Raw genomic sequence first — 24,338 nt, forward strand, 5'->3', positions numbered from 1 at the left:
CACGCCGAGACAGGAAGGCAAGGAGGGTATCCCAGGCAGAGCCCCAGAGGTGGGAGCAGCTGCAGTTCCGAGTTGCTGGAGCATCTTCTGTGATTTGCAGTGGGGAGGCAGGCAGGTCCAGCCATGCAGGGCCTTTTGCGTCAAGGCCTGGGTTTAGCTCTGTCCCCAAGGTGCTGGGAGCCATGGAAGGGCATTGAGCAGGGGAGGGGCAGGTGGGCTCCGGGGACTTGTGGGGACGGCCTGGCGGGGAAGCCTGGAATCCGGGTGGCTGGGAGGAGGCTGAGGCATGGCCCTGGGGAGAGGGTAAGGCAGGCCTGGGCGTAAGCTGCAGGGAAAGAGGGGAAGGTACAGGGCAGTCACTGGGTGGGAGGGACAAGGCTAGGACAACAAGCTGTTCAGAGGAGAGGAAGCAGTGACCCCCACCACCACCCCCTTTGATCCTACCCTTTGGGCCCCCATTTCCCCATCCCACACATCCAGTCTATAAAACAGGTCCCAGCGGAGCTGCTCGGGGCAGGCGGGGGTGGCAAACAGGTTGTGAGAACCCAGAGGGCCTACGGCACAGGTGGAGCAGGGAGGGCCCCACCTCTGCAGCTGATCTGAAGAAGCCGTTCCCCTGCTTGTCCTTCCAGGAGCTCTTGAGGCAGCTGGTCCCTTTCCGGTCCCTCTTGGTGAGGGAAGGAGGCTGGTAGTTTCACTAGCAGCTGCAGAGCCCATGGACCTCCCTGAAGGCCGGGCGGGCGGCCCTGCTGCACAAAGTAGGTGGCTGGGCCCTTGTTTGACCTAGGAGAATTGGAGTGGGTGAATGGGTGTGAGGCTGTGACTCAGGAGATGTGACTTGGGGTGGCTGAGCCTCCGTGTGGGTGCAGGGAGGGAGGGTGGACTAAGTGCCCCCTGTCTATACCCCTTATGTCATCTGCTCTGGGGAGGCCCAACTGTGTGAGAGCAGAGAAGCCTTTCCATGCGCTGTCACCTGCAGGCTCCCTCCTCACTCCATTTATTAACAGATTGCTGCCCAGATGGGACCTCTTACTTTATGTAAAGCAGCTGCCCCGTGACACTCTCTGTCCTGCCCTGCTTCACTTCTCTTCATAGCGCTGACATCTATGTGTCATTTGTTTGGTCTGTGTCTCCCGCACTAGAGCATGAGCTGCACAAGGCAGTGTCTGTTTTGTTCACTCTGATACTCCCAGTCCCTAGAGCAGTGCTACCACTTGGAAGTATATGAGCCACATATGTAATTTTTAATTTTCTTAAAGAAAAAAGAAACAGGTAAAATGAATGGTGATAATAATGTATCCACACTAATATCCTGTCAGCATATAACCAATATAAAAATGTATTGAGATAGTCTCTTTTTTAATAGCAAGTCTTCAAGATCTAGCGGGTACTTCTTGCTAACAGAGCATCTCCGATTGCACTTGTCCCAGTTCAAGTGCTTGAGAGCCATGCATAGTGAGTGGCTGCCCTACGGGTTGGCACAGCCCCAGAGCAATGCCTAACTCATAGTAGGAACTCAATTACTGTTTTGTTTTTTTTTTTTTTGAGACAGAGTCTCACTCTGTTGCCCGGGCTAGAGTGCTGTGGCATCAGCCTAGCTCACAGCAACCTCAAACTCCTGGGCTCAAGCAATCCTCCTGCCTTGGCCTCCCGAGTAGCTGGGACTACAGACATGTGCCACCATGCCCGGCTAATTTTTTCTATATGTATTTTTAGCTGTCCATATAATTTCTTTCTATTATTAGTAGAGACGAGGTCTCGCTCTTGCTCAGGCTGGTCTCAAACTCCTGAGCTCAAATGATCCGCCCGCCTTGGCCTCCCAGAGTGCTAGGATTACAGGTCAACTACTGTTGTTGAATGAATGGGTGGAGGCAGACTGAATGGGTATAAAAGCCAGCTTGTGGGGAAAACACTGGGTTGCCTCTCTGAAACTCATCTGCTAAGTGGAAGAGCCCAGTCTGATGCGGGAGGAGGCCCTGACTTCTGAGAGGCTCTCAGGCATCTAGCAGCACAGCCTGCATCTTTTCTCTAGGCCCCAGGCCTCAGGAGGCTTTCCAGAGGGGAGGGTCAGAGGCAGACACCAAGGTGCAGGAACCAGGGGAGAGGCCGTTCGTTTAGTGACTGCCATCTAAACTTTGTCTGCACCAGCAGAGGGCGTGAGGCCACCAGGAACCTGTGGGTGAGAGCTGAGCCAGCTCCTGGAGGCTCCCAAAGGAAAGGGAGGAACACACCCAGAAGGAGAGATGGAGACAGAGGAAGGCAGGGGGGGAAGAGACAGGTTGAATCACTTGCCCCAGGTGCTGCCACACGTCTGAGGCCAAACCCAGGTTGCCCCCTGAGTGTACCCAACCCTGCAGCCTGTGCTCAGTGAGCTATTGCACCTGGTGGTCCAAGGCCAGGGCAGGGAGCCTAGAAAGTCCTTTCTAACCCTGTGGCTCCTGGAGTAGAGGATCTCCTCCTATCTCGTGGAGCATTTACTGAGTGCCTGTGGCTACAGCAATGGACAGACCGACCCCAGGACATACATTGTGTGTGTGTGTGTGTGTGTGTGTGTGTGTGTGTTCTTCAGAACTAACTCTCCCAGCCCTGGTGAAGGGGATCACTCTACCTACCCTCCCCCATTTTACCAGTAGAGAAACTGAGGCTCTGAAAGGAGAAGCGACTTGCCCACAGATATGCATCTAGGCTCTGAGCCCAGGTCTTCTGACAGGCTGATCCAGCTCCTAACCACACCCCCACTGCCCACCCTGCCTGGATCACCTCCATCCTTCTATGTCTCTGGCCCCTGGCCGCAGGCTCCAATGACACCAGCCTCTCCTGGGGATGCAGGGAGGAGAAAGACCTGGTCTCCAGGGTGGGCTGGGAGACCGGAGATGCGGCAGGCGAGATCGATCTGGACTGCCCGCGCATTATCGGATTGTTCCTGGCTCCTGGGCCCCCCTTCACCCTTAGCTCCTCCCAGAATCCTCTCTTCTTTGCCCGCCCCCGCCCCTGCCTCCTTCTGAGCCCAGCCTGGGAGGCTGGAGAAGAGGGAAGTGTGATCTCAGAGCATTAGTTATCTGGGCTCCTGAGCTGATTGGACACAAAGGGTTAGACAGCAGGGGAGACTTCCTGGCCTGAAAGATGGGCCCCACATGGGGGGGGGAAGTAACTCAAAACCCTCCATTGCTGCCCCCACCCAAAGTTTCCTGCTATTCCCCACCAGCCCCAAATGCAGGCAGCTCCAAGTGAATTCCCTCCTCTCTGCAGAGCCAAGAGGCCAAGGTCACCCCTCACTCCTCCTCCTCCTCACTGGTGAGCTGGGCCCTCTTGTCTCCTCAGCTTACCTCTGGGAGCAGTCTGATGAGGCAAACCTGGGGCCGCTGCTCAGCTTGGAGGAGCAAATCCTCAACTCCACGTTTGAAGCTTGTGACCCTCAGAGGACAGGTGGGGGGCAGGATGGGGTGCTGGGGAACAATGGGGGTGGCTGGGGGCTGGGAACTAGGGAGTCTCAGAAAGAGAACTGGCCTAGGGCTCCTATTGGGATTCCTGCAGGAACAAAGTCAGTGATTGTGGGGAGCTTCAGAAAGAAAGTGGATAAGGGGGGGAGGCCTTGCAAGATGAGGAAAACTTGGAGGACATTGACAGAAGAGGGCAGGGCTTTGGGAGCCTGGGAGTGGGGAGAGGCAGCCACCATGGTGCTGTCCCTCATCTCTGTCCTCTTTTTATCCACCCTGTGAGGTGGGAATGACTGGGCCTCCTTTCCGGGTGAAAAAGTTGACTCAGAGGAGGGGAAGGGACTTGTCCAAGGTGTCTCCACTGGCCCATGGGCAAGGGTGCCATCAGCCTACCCAGTGATTTCCTGGTCCCAGGCCACTGCCTGTCCACAACCCCCACCCTCCATCTGCCCCACACTCTCTCACTGCATGCTCTGTCCCAGGCACTGTGGCTGTGACCCATGTGCTGGCCTACCTGGAGACTGTGACAGGCCGGGGCCCCCAGGATACCCGCCTCCAAACATTGGCCCACAGCCTGGACCCCAACAGGGAGGGCCCTCAGGCCAGGGTGGACTTGGACACCTTCCTGGTCGTCATGCGGGACTGGATCGCTGCCTGTCAACTGCATGGGTGAGTTCATGCATGCCATCCTCCCCAGGGAAGTCCTTCCTAAGATCTAATGTCATACCTGCTTACTGCAGCCAGCACTCTTTAGGCCCAGGGACGTACTGTGATTGGAATAAGGCTGAGGAGGAGAGAAAAGTGAAGAGATGGAGTTGGGAGGGGGTGGGTAGGGGGTCTGAGAAGCAGAAACAAAAGGGAACTGGAGAAGGGGTACAGCTTAGGTGCTGACAGAGCCCCCCCCAACCCCATCCCTTTACCAAACTCAGTCCTTGCCCCTCCTGCTTTTCCATCTGGCCCCAGGCACTCGCCATCTGGCCTCACCTTCCTCCCCATGGTGCCCACTCTCACCTGACCTGGTCCCCTCCTCCCACCCACAATCCCCCTGCCTATAACTAGTCGGGACTGAGGGGCACTGCAGGCAGGCTCTAAGCCTCATCCCTTTGATGCAGGGGATTAGAGCTGGAAGAGGAGACCGCCTTGGAGGGAGCCCTGACCTCCCAGCAGCTGCCATCTGGTGAGATTACTATATATAGAATGAAGCAGGCAGGCCCAGGGTCAGACAATGTGGGGACTTCCCCTCCCAGGGCAGAGCAAGGGATACAGTGGGACCCAGGACCTTTGCTCTAGCCTGCAGGTGTGAGTTTGGCTGTGTAGGTGCCCCCTCCAATCCTTCCCTGAGCTTTGGGGCTTTTCTTCCCTCACAGGGTTGTTTTCAACTCCTAACTCTAGCCCTATTATAAAGGCCTACGAGGCCCCACCCATCTCTTTGCAATCATTGCCATCTTCATTGAGCCACCTTCTCCTCGCTCTGGTCCAGGCATTCAAGCATTCACAGGCCCTCTGGCCTTGCTCCCCTTCCTTGAATGTGCCCCACACCTGCCACCATGGGCCTTTGCTCAGGCTGTTTTCCTGGCCTAGATTTTCCTCACCTTTCTTCATCCTTTATACCTTGGGCACAGGGGAAGCCCTGGGATACCACAGGCTAGGGTCCCTTGCTCTCCATGCTCACTCACAGACCAGCAGCCTTTCCTTCTGCAAAGGAAATCTGATTATCTGGTTGGCCACCTGCCCAGGGGTTTGGTTGGTTGGTTTTCTCACCATCGTTTCCCTAGGACGTCACACTTAGGAGGTGCTCCATTAAAAAGTGGCCATGTATATTTCTCCAGCCTTACAAAAACAAAAACAAAACCAAAAATGCAGCTTTCTTGACATTCTCTTGAACCTTCTCCATCAGGCTTGAGAGCCAGGGGAGGGCTGTGAGCAGAGTAGGTGAAGGACAGCTCTGGGGCTATGCAGGGGAAGGACAAAAGGGAGAGACTGGAGGCTTGGAGGCCAGGGAGGAGGCTGTTGTGAAGGCCCAGGGGGGAGAAGGTGAAGCCTGAGCCAGGATAGGCCCATGGAGACAGAGATTAAGGATGGAGCAGAGAGAGTCAGGGGTTGGGAAACTGGGGGGACAGGCCTGGGCTCTGCTATACGGGTGAGGAGCAAGGGAGCCAGCTCAGCCTAGTGGCTGGGTGGATGGTGGGAGAACTGGGGAGAGGAACAGGTTTGGAGAAGCTGAAGTGTTGCCCAGTGTTGGGCGTAAAGAATGTGGGGGGTTGGAGTTATCTGGGAGATCCAACCTGAGCTCAAGGTAGAGATAAGCAATGGGTGTAATTGCAGCCCTAGGAGCCCATGAGATCACCACAAAAATGAGGGTGGAAGCCAGAGGAGGACCAAGCCCACATCCCTAGGGCACCTGAACTATTAAGGTCACCAGGGGGCCAACACCCTCTTGTCTGTCTCACTCTAGGATGCCGAGAAGCTGAAGAGCCAGCAAACCTGGAGAGCTTCGGAGGCGAAGACCCTAGACCCGAGCTGTACCTATCCTCAGACCCCTCCCTTTCCCTCCAGCCCCAGCCCTGTACCCTCTAGCCTGCTGAGGCCTGGGTAGGGGTTGGGGTCCTTCTGGGAAGTGGGTGAGGGACAGGGCTTTTGCTAACAACAGCTCAGGGAGAATGGAGGAGTTTACTGTTTCTCTTTCTCCAGAAGAGCCATATATCCCCACAACTAGCACCCACCATGACCTGGGAAAATGAGGCAGAGGCTGTGGGCAGTGACCCTGGTCCCTTCCCTGCCCCCAGGCCTGCCACAGCTGACCTGCTGAACAGCCTAGAGGACCTGGAGCTCAGCAACCGACGTCTGGCCGGGGAGAATGCCAAACTCCAGCGGAGCGTAGAGACAGCAGAGGAGAGTTCTGCACGCCTTGGAGAGGAGATATTGGCCCTGCGCAAGCAGCTTCGCAGGTGGGCTGGACCTCACACAGACACTCCTGGGCATCCCTCCCTCCGTTCTCCCTGCAGCCCCCACCCTCTCTGTCTTCCACTTGCTCTCTGCATCTGCCGCTCTTATGTCTTTGACTCTATACCTGTCCCTTTCTTCTTTTCCCCTTTCTGTCTTTTCTTTCTTTCTGTCTGTCTGTCTGTCCTCTTTTTTTTTTTTTTGAGACAGGGTCTTGCTTTGTCTCCCAGGCTGGAGTGCAGTGGCATCATCACAGCTCACAGCAACCTCAAACTCCTGGCTTTAATCGATCATCCTGCCTCAGCCGCCCAAGTAGCTGGGATTACAGGCCTATGCCACAATGCCTAGCTAATTTTTTAATTGTTTTTAGACACTGGATCTTGCTTTGTTGCCCAGGCTAGTCTCAAACTCCTGGCCTCAAGCAATCCTCCACCTTGGCCTCCCAAAGTGTTAGGATGACAGTCATGAGCCACCACACCTGGCCTTATCTTTCTCTTTTGTGTCTCTCTTTGGTCATGTCTCTCAGCCTCTCTGTTTTGGTCTGTTTATCTTTCCCTCTAGGGTTCAGACTTCTCTTTATTCTTCTTCTCTCTCCATATCATTGGCCCTTTCCTTTCTCTGTGCTTGGTCATTCTTCATGTCTGTCATGGTCTCCCTGTTTTACTCCCTTACTTTCTCTAGCTCTCTGTCCCACCTCCTCAGTTTTTTAGGTTGAAACTGGGGCCGGGCACAGTGGCTCACGCCTGTAATCCTAGCTCTCTGGGAGGCCGAGGTGGGAGGATCGCTTAAGGACAGGAGTTTGAGACCAGCCTGAGTAAGAGTGAGACCCCCGGCCGGGCGCGGTGGCTCACGCCTGTAATCCTAGCACTCTGGGAGGCCGAGATGGGCGGATCGTTTGAGCTCAGGAGTTCGAGACCAACCTGAGCAAGAGCGAGACCCCATCTCTACTAAAAATAGAAAGAAATTATATGGACAGCTAAAAAATATATATAGAAAAAATTAGCCGGGCATGGTGGCGCATGCCTGTAGTCCCAGCTACTCGGGAGGCTGAGACAGGAGGATCGCTTGAGCTCAGGAGTTTGAGGTTGCTGTGAGCTAGGCTGATGCCACGGCACTCACTCTAGCCTGGGCAACAGAGTGAGACTCTGTCTCAAAAAAAAAAAAAAAAAAAAAAGAGTGAGACCCCCGTCTCTACTAAAAATAGAAAAAATTAGCTGGCCAACTAAAAATAGAAACAAAAAATTAGCCAGGCACAGTGACGAGCGCCTGTACTTCCAGCTACTTGGGAGGCTGAGGCAGGAGGATCACTTGAGCCCAAGAGTTTGAGTTTGCTGTGAGCTAGCTAACTCTGACCTGCGCAACAGAGCAAGACTGTGTCTCAAAAAATAAAAAATAAAAGAAACTAGGTCTCTGTACCCCACACAAAGTCTCTTTCCCTCCTTTTCTCTCTGAGTCTCTACCCCTGCCCCCAGCTCTGTTGCTGCTGTCTCTCTCTGAGTAGTTCTATCTCTGTGCATCTCTGCCTTCCTCTCTTTCATGTGGCCCATCTGCTCCCACCCCCTATTCAGCACCCAGCAGGCTCTACAGTTTGCCAAGGCTGTGGATGAGGAGCTGGAGGACCTGAAGACTCTGGCCAAGAGCCTGGAAGAACAGAATCGCAGCCTTCTGGCCCAGGCCCGGCAGACAGTGAGTCTGGCCCAGAGGGAAGAAAGTGCCCTCTCCCTTCCCTTTTTCCTGAAGTCAGAGCAACAGAGCCTGACTATAGAGTATAAAAGGGAGCAGTCACCTGGCTTCCTCCCTCATTCCAGATTCTGCTCATCCCAGACTTTCTCAAGCCTACTTGGTATCCTTCTCATGACAAGGGGACAGTAGGAACCACCCAGGCTCCCTGGACTCATCTCCTCAGCCCTGTTCTTCAATGACTCAGGCCCTGGCTGTGTTCCTAGGGGTGGGAGAAGGGCACTTTGGGGGCAAGGAGTCTGAAAATGAAGCCTTTGTCCTCTCTTGGGGTTGGTCAGGAAAAAGAGCAGCAGCATCTGGTGGCCGAGATGGAGACTCTGCAGGAGGAGGTGAGCTGAGGTCCAGTACCCTCCCTCACCCCTTTCCCGGTCCTTGGAGTCTTCCTGGCCCTACCCGCTGATGCCCCCAAGACCCTAGAAGCCTGCTTGATGAGACCTCAGAATCCCGATAGTGTGGGAACGTCCCTTAGGTCACATCACACAGTGTGAGAACTACCATGGTTGACAAGAGTGTGGGGCATTGGGCCGGCCTACATGGGTTCACACTGAGGCCACCTACATAAGCATGGGCTGGTCCTTCTCCTCTGTGTGCCTCAGTGTACTCAGCTATAAGGGTAGGCAAAACAACAGCATCTCCCTGGTTGGGTTGTGTGAGATTTAAACCAGAGGATACTTATAAAGTCTTGGGCACAAGGTAAGACACATAGGATATGCCCACTAAAAGTTACCTAGCGATGTTTATATATTAGTTTTTTTAATGGTGAAAAGAACATAGGCTTTAAAGTCAGCTCTGAGTTTAATCCCATCTCTGCCACTTACAAAACAGGCAGCCTTTAGGTATGTGACTTTTCCTTACGGAGCCTTCGTTTTCTCTAAGAACCTGGAGAAGGGTATCTGTTCAGTAGGGTTGTTACAGGGATTAATCACCAGGGATTAGCACATCATATGAAGAGATCCAGTTCAACCTCATGTCTAATTCAAGCTCCATCTGAGACAGAAAACATCATCTTAGTTTATTCTAGGTCCACCTAGTTCTTTTAGGTTGAAACTGAAACTCATTAATTAACAATGAAATTCATCACCACCCCCATCCTCAAGGTGGCATCTAAGTTGCAGAAGACCCACTCAGACTCCTAGCGCTCTAAGAGGCTGTCGGTCCTCAATCAACGTCTGTCATCTCTGCTATTCAGGAGATTGATGTTCTTTGTCCCATCTGGTTTTCAGCCTTTGTCACTACTGCATGCTGGTATCCACAGGAGGCCTGCATTGCCTTTGGATCTCTGGACATATAGTCCTCACTGCATCTGCTGATGGCATCCCCTATTCTGTGCTGGGGCTCTTGCTTGGCCAATTCCACACCCTTCCAGGGCCACAGAGGACATTTGGCTGCTTACCTATGAAAGCCCATTAAGGCTTCACTGGGTCATCTTCACCTCTACTCCTCACGTAGCCATCTCTATTCTCATGCCTGAGACTGAGCCGGCAAGGGACAGGGCCTCTGAGATACCCAGACTTCCCAGGGGTTCTGTGGTTCTGTATCTGTCCCCTCTACCCCTCACAGCTAACACTGGGTTTGGGGAAGGCTCGGGGCCCATTTTCAGCCTATTACTTTCTTCTCTGACTCTCCTACGCTACTCTCCCAGCTCTAAGGATCTCTGCCCAGTCTGGGCAGGTCATGTGTGCCCCTCAGATCTCTGTGTCCTACATTTATTTGCACTATGGTTTTTACACTAAAATCCAAAGCTGTTCTGCTATTCTCTGGCTCTATAAAACTCCCCCCTTGGGGCAATGGGAATCTCAACAGCAGGATGGTTGCCGTATTATGAAGCACGGAGTGCAGACAGAATGTAATGGTTTCTTCCAGAACATCTCTTCTTAAGAATGAGGAAAATTTTTCCCTAAAGCCCCCTAGCAGAATCTCCTCACTTACAGCTCACTGGCATCCAACAATCATAGCCAGTCTACTCCCTGGCATGGGTTACATGGCCACTGATGGATCCAGAACACTTTCAGCTCCAAGGAGAACACTGAAGAAACGGTGGCTTCAGACTGCAGGACACTCATTTCTTTAACAAGAAGTTTCGAAGGAGGTGGACTCTGGGTTGGTTTGATGACTCACTGGTTTATTTGTCTGCATGTGGCCTCATGATCACAGATGGCTGCAACAGCTCCCAACTTCATGTCCTCATTCAAAGCAGGACAAAGTTGGGCATAGGGGCACCAGCAAATTCCCCTCTCTTTTCATCAGAAGGAAAAAGCTTCTCCAGAAGCACCACACCCACCCCCAGCAGACCTCTCTTACATTTCACTGGCCAGAACTGAATCATATAACAGCCCCAACTGCAAGAGAGGTGGGAAGAGTATCTGACCTTCTTCAGCCACTAGAATGGGAGGCAAACAAACAAGAACAAACAAGGATGACTGCTACATTAGCTAACCAGTTGAGCTCCCTGAATCTGCCAAGATTTCCATCTTGACTCACCCCCAGGCTGGGGCTGGGACTCACTTTCCCTCAAATGTGGAGAATGAATCCCCGACAAAAGCAGAAGAAGGAATAAGCACGGTGAGTGGCAACCAGCAGTTTCTGCCCTTCCCCCCGCCCCCCGGCCCCTCCTACTCCCCCCCACCCCTGCAAGGCTGGCTGCCAGGTCGAGTGCCTCAAGCAGCACCTGGGACATCCTAGGCGCTCGCTCGATAAACTAGAGCTATTCTTGTTTCCCTCCCCTCCACTTTTCCCCTCCCTGCAGCAGCCTACAGAGCATCTATAGATCGAGTTCTCAAGTTACAGTAGAATAATGCTGGAGTAACAAGACACTCAGACACTCTGAAGGTCCAGGCAGCCTTCCTATGGAGAACCTACAGAGCTGGCTCAGATTACTGCAGGAGGAGGCAGGAGCAGCTGAGTAACCAGGTTCCCTGCCGAGTGGCCCAGGATCTGGCCTGCAAATCCCTACCAGGTGGACAGATGTTGACACAGCACTCCTGGCCTGTCCTTCCTCTGCCCTTCACTTTGGCAGCCCAGACTCACCGAGACTGAGAGGGAACGTTGCTGACAGAGAACTTGGAGCTAGCTAGAGAGACGGAGAGGTTGGATTGATACCTCCTGGGGTGCCAGGAGGAGGGGTGTGTCCAAAAGAAACTCTGGACTACTTCTGTGCCCCAAAACTCATTCCCCTAGTGACCATCTCACATTGAAACTCAGTACAGCTTGCTAGGCTTTTGCTGCCTGGAAACTTTAGACTTGAATTTAGGCCATTTTATTGTCAGGTCCCATTTCATGACTAGCATGGGCTACCCTCTCCCACCCAGTTGTTTTCCCAGCTAACTGTCCTCACCCTTGAAGATTCAGCACTACATCCTCAGGAAGCCTATCATCTTTGCTCCCACAGTGCCCAGGTCCTAGACCTCATCAGAGCATGCCTCATGCATTGTCATCATCTGCTTCTGCATCCATCTCCACCTCTAGGCTATATGAGCTCCCTGTGGCTAAGGATGAAGCTAGTTCCCTTTGTTCCTCCATTCTTACCCAGAGGTGCGTCTAGCTTGACAGAGAGTCTGAGAGTTAGAAATACAGGATTTGGAATCACACTGATTTGTGTTTGAGTCCACTTACTCACCACGTGACTTTGCCAAGTTTCTTAGCCTTTGTACTCCTCAGTTTCCTCTATAAAATTGGAGGTGATGATACCATTGATAGTTAGGACAGCCAGACAAGGCATTCCTCCTGAATGGCACAATATGATGTGTATAGTGCTACTCATGAGGTCTTCTTGCCAAAAACTCAAGAGTTTTTGGCAAGGCTCCAGATCTACCCACCAGTTTACAAGCAATAATGATGAAGGCCAGGCGAGGTGGCTCACGCCTGTAATCCCAGCACTTAGGGAGGTCAAGACAGGAAGATCACTTGAGGCCAGAAGTTGGAGATCAGCCTGGTCAACATGGTGAGACCCCCTTCTCCACAGAAAAATGGGGGAAAAGTAGCCAGATGGGATAGTGCAAGCCTGTAGCCCTATATATTTGGGGAGCTGAAACACGAGTATAACTTGAGCCCAGGAGTTCCAGGCTATAGTGCACTCCAGCCTAGGGCAACAGAGCCCCATCTCAAAAGAAAGAAAGGAAGGGAAGAAGGAAAAGAAAGAAAGAAGGAAAGGAGGTGGAACATGGTGAACGTCACCACAGGGAATGAGAATGCAATCAACCAAATCCAAATGCACCGATCCAGCTGGGCACAGTGGCTCACGCCTGTAATCCTAGCACTCTGGGAGGCCGAGGCAGGAGGATCGCTTGAGCTCGGGATTTCAAGACCAGCCTGAACAAGAGTGACACCCCTACAAAAAATAGGAAAATTAGCCAGGTGTGGTGGTACAGGCCTGTTGTCCCAGCTACTCCAGAGGCTGAGGCAGGATGATGACTTGAGCCCAGGAGTTCGAGGTTGCTGTGAGCTAGACTGATGCCACGGCACTCTAGCCCCAATGACAGAGCAAGACTGTCTCAAAAAAAAAAAAAAAAAAAAAGCCCACCAGTCCTACAGGACAAATGGCCTGGTTCCTTCCACAGATAAAGGACCTAAAGAGTACCAGAATGGGGGTGGGGGTGGGGGTGGGGGAGAAATTACTGGCAGACAAAAAGAAACGAGATGTTTCAACCAAAAGCAATGGTGGACCTTGTTTGGATCCTTATTCAAATAAACTAAATGTAAAGAGACATCTGTGAGATGAAATGAAAACAGAGCACAAACTGGGTAGCATGAGATGAAACTAGGGAATTATTGTTAATTGTGTTAAGTGTGATAAGGGTATTGTGCTTTTGCTAAAAGAAAAATCCTCAAGTAGGAGATAAATGCTGGAGTAGCTGCAGGTGAAATAATGTGATGCCTGGGATTTCCTTAAAAGAATCTAAACAAAACAAAAAATCTGGAGGGGAGAGAAGAAACAATACTGGGAAAATGCATATAATTATCGAAGCTGGGTGATACTACAGATACCAGGGCTTCGTTACACTGTTCTGTTTACTTTTGTGTATGTTAAAAAATTCATAACAAATTTTAAAAAATAGTTATATAGTTCGAGACCAGCCTGAGCAAGAGCGAGACCCCGTCTCTACTAAAAATAGAAAGAAATGATATGAACAGCTAAAATATATATAGAAAAATTATCCGAGCATGGTGGCACATGCTTATAGTCCCAGCTACTTGGGAGGCTGAGGCAGAAGGATCGCTTGAGCCCAGGAGTTTGAGGTTGCTGTGAGCTAGGCTGATGCCACGGCACTCTAGCCCAGGCAACAGAGCGAGACTCTGTCTCAAAAAAAAAAAAAGTTATATAAATATATATTGTGCATATAAATATGTTGTATGTGTGTATATGTGTATATATATATTTACATTTATAGAACATTTGGTATGTGTTCTAAATGTTTTGTGCTCATTAACGTTCATCAGTATTTGCATGAATAACCACCTGTGTGACCTGGAGCAATTTGTTCAACCTCTCTGTGCCTGAGTTGCCTTTATCTTTAAAGTGGGAAGTAAGAAATGAGTTAACACATACAAGGTGCTCAGTGTTAGCACTAATTCTCACAGCAACCCCGTGAAGTAGCTCCTATTTTATCTTCATTTTTATAGATGGGGGTCCACACACAGAGAAATTAAAGCTGAGGTCCCACCAGAATGGTTACAGGAATTAAATGAGCTAAAACTGTACAGGCTTAGAATGAGGCCTGGTGCACATCAGGTGTTTAGCAAATGTCTGCTGTTAATATCAATGTCACCATTTGCTGAAGTGAACATGACCAGCCTTTCCTTCTAGAACGGGAAGCTGCTGTCCGAGCGGGATGGAGTAAAGAGGAGGAGCGAAGAGCTGGCCACGGAGAAGGATGCTTTGAAGGTTCTGCCCCTCCCTAATGCCTGACAACTTCCCACCATCCCCCATGCCATTTTCCCATTTCCAGTTTCAGCCACCATAGCCTGGTGAGATCAGGGGTCTTGGGTCAAGCCATCTGGTTCCAGGGCAACCCAGGCAGCTCCCAGGTGGGCTGAAATCCCTAAAGTCCGGGGACAGCTCTGGAGGTTGAAGAGAGTGGGGTGGGGCAGGGGATGGCAGGCCAAGGGGAGGGCTGGGAGGCCAGATGAATGGACGGATTTCTTCCTTGGCAGCGGCAGCTCTATGAGTGTGAACGCCTCATTTGCCAACGAGATGCCATCCTCTCTGAGGTGAGGGGGCTGGGAAAGGAGGTGCCTTCCACATGCACCTGCCTGCCTCCTGTCCCAGTCTGGAAGGGGAAGTCTTGCCTAGGTCTGATCCCTGGATAGGCAGCCAGGAGAGTTTTCCCCAGGACACAATCATGACCCCTCGGGATCTGGAAGCCCTTCTGCCTGGTGCTCTCTCTCAGGCCCTAGATCTTCCCTCAAGCTCACCTTGTCCCTCAACCCTCCAACCAACCCCCATATCAAACAGCCCCAGTGTCTTTGCGGGGCTGGGCCCAGTCTCAGTCAGCTTTGGGCTTTCTCAGCGCACTCGCCGTGCAGAGAGCCTGGCCAAGACCTTGGAGGAGTACAGAATAACAACTCAGGTAACTCAGTTGCCCTCACCACCCACAGTGGCCCTCTGCCTGGCCTGGCCCTCACCAATTCTCTTTTGCTGTCTCTGGAACTTGCTACCTCTTCTCCTTGTGTCTCTTTCTTACTCTGTCAATCTTTTTTCAAGTCTCCACCTCTTGCTTTTTCCATCCCTACTGTATGACTCTGTTTCTGTCTCTGCCTTTTCACTTTTTTTCTTTCCTTCCTTCCTCTCTCTTATGCTGTCTTCCATTTACTTTCATTCTCTGTGGGTGTCTTACTGCCTCTCCCCTCCTTACCTTTCTGTGTCTCTGTCTCCCTGGGCAACTCTTCTCTGTGTGGCTGGGGTCTTTACGAGTCTCTACACTCCATGTTTCTCTTGCCTCTCTGTGAGTCCTTTTCCATCTGTCTCTCATTTTTCCCTCTGCCTCTGCCTGCCTTCTCAATTTTCCTGGCTGTGGTTTACCTCCTGGGTTCCTGTTGCTCTCTGTTTCTCTTTGGCTTCCTAAGTTTCTGTTGCTGCTTTCTTCTCCTTAACCCTCGACAATATGTGTCTGGGGAACCCAAAGAAGTCACAGAAGTATAAAGGACCTTGGAAGAGGGGCCCAGCAGTGGGAGGTGGGAAGATTGGAGAGCCAGGTGTGCCTCCAACTGCCTCTTTTGCAGGAACTGAGGCTGGAGATCTCACGCCTAGAAGAGCGGCTGAGTCAGACCCGTGAGGGGCCGGATGAGTGAGTGGAACATCGGGGACGGGGACGGGAGGAGGCAGGAGGGGAGCCCAAGGGCAGGGACGCCTGACCTCCAGCCCCAAGGTGGGCAGGACATGGAGCCCAGTGTAGGCTGACTGACAAGTGGCAGGCAGGTATGGAGGCAGCCTTCCCCCCTCCTGACTGTGTGGCTAGGCTACCAGAAGAGGCCCAGGGAAGAAGAGTGGGCTGGACCAATCTGCTGCCCCCGTCGCTGGGCTTGGAGATCGAGGCTATTCGGCAGGTGGGCCTAGCACCCTTGTAATACTCTGGAGACTACCAAGGCAGAAATTCCGAACATCCCTGCTCTGACCCTCATACCTGGCCCAGCCCATGACCCCAGAGCTCTGGGCAGTCAGCCCGCTTGGGGGGAAACCACTAATTCACATTGCTGCCAAAGGGGCTCCCACCTAACCTCAGCACTTCTATTACTCTCTCTGCCTCAAATCCCAGCCCCAAACACATTGCCAGCCCCAGGCCCATGCCAGGCCCAACTCTGACCCAACCCTGACTCTCCCTATCCCATCTCCCCCCACGACCATCTCAGTCTTTAACTTCTTCTCTAATCCAATCCTTGATCCTGGCACCAAACCCTCTCCTGTTCCTTTTTCCACCCCCTCCCCAACCCCAGCCCCACACTGGCCCTTTTTCACCTCCCATTCTACTCCCAGCTCCACACCTGAGCCCGTTTCCATGTGTTACCTCATCTTCTGCCTTAATTTGGCCCTCCCTGACCTCAAAAACTCCTCCTCTTCCAGAAACAAGAAGTGGCAGCTGCTGATCTCTCCAGCCCTCTGTGTGGAGTGTGGCAATGGGAGGAAGTCATCAATGAGACTGATGAGGAGGCTGAGTTTCTACCTGAAGCCCCAGTTGGAGAACAGGTGAGCATGGGAGGGGCTTTGCAACCACAGGAGTCCAGAAACTGAGACAGGGCCCTGGGACTCTGTGTGCCACCTGGGCCGGCCTGTTCACTCTCACCTTTGCTTGTTCCCCACTCAATGAGCAAATGTTGATTGAGGACCAACCCGCTGTGTGCTAGACACCAAGCCACAATCCAGACAGGACACAATCCCCGACCTAGGGACTGACCTGCCAGCGTGGGAGACAAAAGTGAACAAAGCAAACACAAAAATTGCACTGTAGCTTCTGTTGTTTTGTTTTTTAGAAAATACTGTCAAGAATCACCTTATTTAATTTTTTATTTTATTTCATTTTTGAGACAGAGTCTCATTCTGTTGCCTGGGCTAGAGTGCCGTGGCATCAGCCTAGCTCACAGCAACCTCAAACTCCTGGGCTCAAGCAATCCTCCTGCCTCAGCCTCCCGAGTAGCTGGGACTACAGGCATGTGCCACCATGCCCAGCTAATTTTTTCTATATATTCTTAGTTGTCCAGCTAATTTCTTTCTATTTTTAGTAGAGACAAGGTCTCGTTCTTGCTCAGGCTGCTCTTGAACTCCTAAGCTCAAGTAATCCACCCACCTCAGCCTCCCAGAGTGCTAGGATTACAGGCATGAGCCACCACACCCGGCCAAAGAATCACCTTATTTAAAACTGTGCTACTGTAGGAAGGTAATAAGTAAATTGTTCATCCTAACACCACAGGAATACAGTAAGCCTGTATGTTTTTAATATGAAGCACCTTTAAGAAAAGCCAAGCAAGCTCACTGTGAAATCTTCAACTCAGCAATAACCATTGTTTTATGACTTCCATAATTACCTGGACAATATTTCTATGTCATTTGAAACAACTGAGACATGTTATCTTCAATGTTCACAACTGAAAAATGAGATTTTAATCTACAGGGTGTCCCAAAAGTCACCATACATAGGGAAAATGGGAAATTGTAGCTAAATATACTTCTATTTACAAAATATTTATTTTTTAATAATTTTTTTTTTTTTTTTTTTTTTTTTTTTTTTTTGTTGAGACAGAGTCTCACTTTGTTGCCCAGGCTAGAGTGAGTGCCGTGGCATCAGCTTAGCTCACAGCAACCTCAGACTCCTCGGCTTAAGCGATCCTACTGCCTCAGCCTCCCGAGTAGCTGGGACTACAGGCATGCGCCACTATGCCCGGCTAATTTTTTCTATATAGATTTTTTTAGTTGTCCATATAATGTCTTTCTATTTTTAGTAGAGACGGGGTCTCGCTCAGGCTGGTCTCGAACTCCTGACCTTGAGCAATCCACCCGCCTCGGCCTCCCAGAGTGCTAGGATTACAGGCGTGAGCCACCGCGCCCGGCCTACAAAATATTTATTACAAAATTTTTCATTTGTGTGGAGACTTTTGGAAGACCCTATATTAGTGACAGAACTTTCTTTTAAAGAAAATGTTGTTAACAGCTCTGTAAACAATACTGTATTGTCTTGAAAACTATACTGCTTCAAAGCTGTTGAGCCATCCTTAAAGGAGAAACTTGTTCCTCTGATCACTTTTTCCCTGGGTTGAGAGAAGCTTCTGTGTTTCTCTTTGACACCAGAGCTTGTTTGGAGTCTCATTTAACTCTCCCAGTTTCTCTGTGAGGTAGGTATCCTCATCCCTTGTCCTGTTACTCATGGAAGACTGAGGCTCAGGGAGAGATCACATGTCCACAGACACACAGCCTGTGGGGGGACAAGCCACATCCCTCAGAAGTCATGTAAGTTAGATTGAGCTTCTGCTTCGAGCTCTCAGAGAGACAGGCCTGTCAAGGTGAAGACTGACCTGGGCTTCAGGGTGCCACCTGTGCTAGGCCCAGGCATACAGAGCTGAGTCACTCAGGACTGAGGCGCTCGGTGCTCAAGGCCTGATCGAAGAGACCATGCACATGGGCTACCCTCATGCAGGATGGTCGTGGTGCTAGAGGTCGGGGGTAGGCCCTCTGGGAGCCAAGAGCAGAGGTGTCTATGTCAGGTGGGAGATTGGGGGAGATATCAAAGGGAAACTGACACTTGAGTTTATTTTGAAGAAAGAAAAAAAGGGAGAGAGATTTTAAGTGGTTTGAGGAAAGAGAGACCTTCCACAGCCCGTGCAAGGCCGTGGAGGCATAGAATCATGATATGCTTGGGGAGTACAGGGTGGCTGGGGGTGACTAGTAAGAGAGGAGGCCGTAGCCAAATCATGAAAGGAATTCCCTGTCAAGCTAAGAGATCACACTTTTCTCTATAAAACCACAGAGGGCTGTGAGAAAAGAGGAGTGAGGTCAGTTCTGGGCATCAAAAGATCCCTCTGGGACCAAGTGAGAGACCTACTGGAGGCTGTGAGGGAGGAGGCCAGGGAGGAGGCTATGGCAATGAGGATGAAGCCTCAACCAGGCCAAGGCCTTACGGATGAAGATAGAGACAGGCAAAGAGAATTGCAGGGGGAGGGACAGCGCTGGGGGTAGATGGGCTGTGGGGGGCTGGGTGATGGAAAGGGAGGAGTAAAAGGAAAGATGCCAAACTTACCTTGCAACCTCATGAGATGAAATCCTGAGATATGTCCAAGGGGGGCTACTCAGAGGCAGGTGTGTGCACAAGGCTGGAGCTTAGGGGGTATATTTAGAAAATATTGTCGAGTTGGTGGTTGAGGTCACAAGCAACAGTGAGATGTCTCTGGAGAAAACAGAGAGGTACCTGGGTTCTGAGGGAAAGCAGATGGTGCCAGCCCAAGACTGGGGAAAGAGGGGGTTGGGAAGGGAACTGTTGAGCTCCTTTTGGGCTCAGGTGGGAGTGAGATTTGTGGGATATCCCAGGGGGTTTAGGGGACCTGGACCTCCTGGGTTCTGCAGGAGAAAGGGGCTTGGTGGATTCTAGAACAACCATCCAGTTTCTGGCTTCTGCTCCTGAGGGGATTATAGAGTCACCCTCGCATAAGAAGACACAAGAGGAGGGCAGGTTTTAGGAGAAGGTGGGGAATTTGTGCACAGGTTTCAGCCCAGGAGGCCTGCTGTATGTAGGGTCTGGGACTCAGGGAACAGAGTGGTCATTGTTAGAGTGAGGGCATGACTGAAGCCCAGGGAGAGGGTTTTGAGTGAGAAGAGTCAGGGGAGACCTAACCTTTTTGTTTCCACAGAGAAACTTCCATGGAGAGCTGGCATGCCTTAGAGAAGGAAGGAAGGAACCACTGATGTGGTAAGGAGCTGGTTCCTCACTGCACCATCCCTCTGCCTCACGGTGACACCAGATTCACCATGTTCAGAGTACAGAGACTGGAAGAGCCCTGAGGGAGTCATGTGTCATTCACTCACTCATTCATTCACCTCTTCACTGAGCGGACCTTGGGCCTATGGGCCAGGAGATGAGTCAGACCTGGCCCTGCCCTCAATGCGTCTGGATTAGGGGGAGACAGAGCCTGATCCAGACAGTTCCAGGAGACAGTTCTGGGAGAAAATCTGGCACCCAACCCCACCTGGAGGGAAGGCTTCGAGGGGAGGTGATCATGCTTGAATGGAGCCATGTAGGAATGGTGTTAGTATAAGAGGCTCTTAGACAAGAAGAAGACACAGGCTGGGCGCGCTGGCTCATGCCTGTAATCCTAGCACTCTGGGAGGCTGAAGTGGGAGGATTGCTTGAGCTCAAGAGTTCGAGACTAGCCTGAGCAAGAGGCATTGTGGCACATGCCTGTAGTCCCAGCTACTCAGGAGGCTGAGGCAGAAGAATCACTTAGAGCCCAGGAGTTGGAGGTTGCAGTGAGCTACAATGCCACAACACTGTATCCAGGGTGGCAGAATGAGACTGTCTCAAAAACAACAAAAAAAAATAGAACAAAAAGAAGACACAATTGTCAGGCAGATGAGATAGCTTCATCACTCAGTCATTCTCTCTAACTGAACACACCTCTCCTGAGGCCTCCAAGGAACCCCCCTGGAGAGCTCCCAGTCAGTTAGGAGATCATCACAGGCTCTGGAATCAGCTTGGGTTCAAATCCTGGCTTGGTTACTTTGCAGTAGGGCTGGTATGAGCATTCAGCTGTATGCTGAGAAGCTCCAGCCCTGTGATTGTTATGCGATTTTTATGAGGCTTGTGTCCATGCCTCCAAGGATATAGAAGTTACTAGATGCCTGGGCCCACCCTCCTCCAGAGCCTTCGCCTTCGGGCTCTGGTTTCCTGTGGTGCTTCCCTCGCCCGGCTCCCCTCTTTCAGGCTCCTGGCTGCAGCAACTAATGAGGCTGCCTGCCATGGCCTCTAATTGGACTTGCCTGGGAAGAGCTGAGATTGGGCAGAATGGGGGCTCTGGAGCTGTGACCTCCCCTTGCTTCACGAGGGAAAGGAGGGGAAAAGGGGCTGAGCAGGAGTAGGGGGGAGGGAGGGAGGTGGGTGCCATCTGAATTTCTGGAGGGCAGGGACAGTAAGATCCACAGGTTGGGAAGCTGGAAGTGAGGAAGGTGGTGGATACTATGGCTTCTAAAGGTGGCCAGGGGTGAGGGCTTGGACCTTGAGAGGGGCTGGGGGACTAACCACCTGGGTCCCAAGTAGAAGTTTCAGGGGATTGGACAGCAGGTGTCTGACTGGGGCAGAGGCTGCGGACCCATGAGCTGGCATCCCTTATTGGGTGGGGGCTGAGGAAATATCCATATGCCTCAGTGTGTTAGGTCTAAATAAAGCTGGTGGTGGTGCAGCTGCAGGGCAGGATCCCTGGTCCCTAATGAAGACAATGGCTAGTGGTGTGGACGTCTGAGTTTGGAAGGGGCATTCATGCTGAGCAGCTTGAGACTTGAGTCCCCAAAGAGGCATTTCAGGGGCTCAAACAGTTGTGACCCTAGGGGGCAGAGGCTGGGGGCTTGCACACCTAAGAGAAAGGAGTGAGATGGGAGCAGAGCTCAAACAGTTGGATTCCATGGGCCGGGAGGTCTGAGTTGGAATCCCAGTCCTCAAAAAAGACCCACTAAGACTGACAGTGATTAAAAATGGCACAACCCACTAGGCAGGAATGGGGGTGGGGGTTTCCCCACATGCCCTGGGAACTTGGAGAGGTCTGAGTCTCCAGTGTTTTGGAGGGAAAGAGAGCCAGAAGCCTCAGTTCCTGGCTGGGGGATTAGCTGAGAAAGTAGTGGCTGAGAAAGCCAGTCTGAAATGAAGAGGCCCCCTTACCCTTCTAGGGGTCACAGACTCTTTTGATAATTTGGTGAAAATTCCCCTGGAAAATACATGTGGAGAACACACCCAGGCTCATCCATGGTGCCTGATCTGTGTTAAGACCTCTGCCCTGAAGGTTCCCTTCCAGCCCCACAGGGGGCAAACGGAACTAGGCAGAGGAGGAGAATGCTTGCAATGACTTTGTTGGCCCTCAGGTTACCCGGAAGAGAGAAGGAGGAAGAAGCAGACACCCAGACAGCAGACAGCCAGGTCACGGTAGGCAGTCTCCAGCACCCCTCCCCTGTCCGCATCCACTCCAGGCCTGCAGAGGCTGAGTGGTTTCAACTCCTCCCAGCCTCCACCCCACACCCCTACTCCTCAGGAGCAGAGAGAAAAATCATTTGGCCAAGAGATAACAAGGCCCTCGCTGTAGCTAATGAGAGCTATGGTGAGGTGGGGGGAGGCCTGGAGGCCAGAATGCTCCCAGGGGACCCTCTAGCCACACATACAAGGCTGTAGCTGCCACACCACAGGCCTCATAGACATGGTTACACCCCCGGATTGCATAAATGCAACGCAAAAGCGCCCACACACTGTAGGGGAAGGGCCTGGCCCTCCCCAGCCAGCCTCAGAACTCCCCTGCCTACAGCCACACACACAGGCTCCTCCGCTCCTCAGCGCAGCAGTGCTAGGATATGGAGGTTACAATTGCAATTCTCAGGCAAGGAAAGGGAAAGAGACTTGGCGAGGAGAGTGAGGAGCCCTCAGCCCTCTGCTGAGGAATGCAGGAGCCAGGCTGGAGTCTGCGTGGCTGTGGGCCAGGCACTGTAGGGGCCCTTGGGGCTCTTCAGGGTCCAAACTGGCCAAGAACGCTGACCCCAGGGAGGCTTAGCTCCCAGTAGCCTGGCCCGAAAGCCTACCTCCTCCCTGCCACGCTGCACTCTCTTCCACGGAGACTGGGGCTCCACCTCAGCTTCCTCACAGCTCACATGGCGATAATCTTTCCCAGCTCCCAGGATGGGGATGAGGGTGAAGGGCCACATCATAAAGGACCTGGCTCCATGCCTGGCACAGTAGGTGGCTGCGGTAAAGATAGTGGCTGGGATTGGTGTTCTGTTTTTATTTTGTGTCATTGTTATTATCATCATTATCCATAGAGCAAAAGTGTAACAGTGGGAAGGTCCTTCCAGAGAGACAGGGTGGTAAAGAGGGTCGGGCCTGGCCCCTGGTGGAACATTTGGGACTTTGATCATAAAGCACCTGCCGATTCTAACACAGGCAGGAGGACAGGCTCTGAGGAGGGCCCTTGCTGAGCTAGGCCCAGCACAGGGATGGGCACCTGCAGAAGAGTCTCTGTCCTCAGGGAGCTTGGATATTTCCAGAATCAGATGGAAAATGGAGATGATAATACTGAATAGCTCACACAGTTACTGAGCACTCACTATGTACCAGGCACTGTTCTCAGCCCCTTCCCCCAATTTTTTTTTACCTGCATTCACTCATTTAGTCTCCATGTTAACCCTTTGAGGTGAGGACTGTCATCATCCTTGACCAGCAGATGGGGAAAATGAGGCATGGGGAGGTGTGGGGACATGCCAAGAACACATAGCTGGAAGCTGGCCGAGCTGGGAACCCAGCCTGGCAGTGTGGCTCAGAGAAGCTCCCACGCTTAACTCCCACGTTCTGCCACGTTCCATGTGGTCATTTATGTCCAGTAGCCAACCTGAGGGCCCCTCCCAATCCAGGACCCTGTGCCTCAAGTTCTTCTCCTTTGTCCTCCCAGGCTGATCCCCCCATCCCTCTGGGAGACCCTCATCCTGTGGACATTTCAGGAAGCCCTCCAAAGAGGTAACGGGTCCCACAGGAGCTGGGAAGGGACTTGGGGACTGAGAAAAAAGCCCTGCGGTGATTTCCTTCCTTTCTTTCCCTTCAGCAGCCCCACCCAGCCAGAACTCCAGCTCGCTCTGGTGCCTGTGATGAAAGAGCTGGTCCCAGTCCAGAGGAGGCCCTGGGGCCAGGTCTGCCTGCCCCCACAGCGGCTCAGGTGTGCCCCGGGCTGTCTCCAGAAGGAGGGAGATGGTCTGACCTTGGGAAGACTGTGGGTTCCCTGGGCCCCACTCTAAGCACTCTCCCACCTCCCCACCAGGGTCACTCGGCACCCACTGATCCCAGCCCGGGTCCTGGGCCTGCTGCTGCTGCTGCTACTCTCTGTCCTGCTGCTGGGCCAGTCCCCACCCCCCACCTGGCCACACCTCCAGCTCTACTACCTCCAGCCCCCACCAGTGTGAGGCGCTCCAGTTCCCACCCAGAGCATTGTCTAGCTCAATAAATCCCCAGGGCTCTTTCTTCTGTTAGCCCCATTGTTATGCTGCTGTTGCTTGGGCTTACCCCCTACAGGACATGAGGATCCGTGGCTCCAGTGTTGGGTTTTTATGTGAAGTCTCTTGGTTTTGTAATGTTGGTGACTACATTTCTTAACAATAGCAAAATATAGCCAATAATGGATTAAGCACTAAAGATTACTTTCCTTACAAAACAAGTGTGGAGGAGGGCAGCTGTGAGGCCACAGTTCAATCTCAACAGCCTCGGGTTCAGGGTCTCGGTGATTCTATAGCCCTTCCCTCATGCTCAGGCAATAGCAGTTATCATAGCTTCCTACCTCACATCTGCAGAGAGAAGGAAATGTGTTAGAAAAGCAATAGCTTTCCCAGAGCTGCCAGGAGACTTGCATTTACGTGTCTCTTGGCCAGAATGTTTGGCATGACCATCCTTAGCTGCAGGGGAGGCCGGGAAACCTGGGAGGCCAAGCTCCTCTCCTGGGGCTGGGCACATTGTTGCCCAAACAATCTATTAGTAAGGTTGCATTTTGAGAAGCCAGATAAAGCGC

At 52.1% G+C, this 24,338-nt stretch overlaps 1 protein-coding gene across 1 annotated transcript; it reads left to right on the top strand.

Annotated features, from left to right (window-relative positions):
- Window positions 1–715: 715 nt before the first annotated feature.
- On the top strand, window positions 716–23,739 carry KASH5 (KASH domain containing 5). Its single transcript, XM_069457894.1, has 19 exons — window positions 716–758; window positions 3,322–3,426; window positions 3,920–4,106; window positions 4,550–4,614; window positions 5,893–5,959; window positions 6,224–6,385; window positions 7,949–8,066; window positions 8,399–8,449; window positions 13,924–14,001; window positions 14,271–14,327; window positions 14,627–14,686; window positions 15,339–15,403; window positions 15,575–15,662; window positions 16,177–16,299; window positions 19,449–19,507; window positions 21,667–21,727; window positions 23,235–23,299; window positions 23,388–23,495; window positions 23,598–23,739. Exons 1-19 carry the CDS (start codon window positions 716–718, stop codon window positions 23,737–23,739), a joined length of 1,704 nt encoding a protein of 567 aa, XP_069313995.1.
- Window positions 23,740–24,338: the final 599 nt, after the last annotated feature.

This window comes from Eulemur rufifrons, chromosome 24 (genome assembly GCF_041146395.1).
Source record: "Eulemur rufifrons isolate Redbay chromosome 24, OSU_ERuf_1, whole genome shotgun sequence".
NCBI lineage: Eukaryota > Metazoa > Chordata > Mammalia > Primates > Lemuridae > Eulemur > Eulemur rufifrons.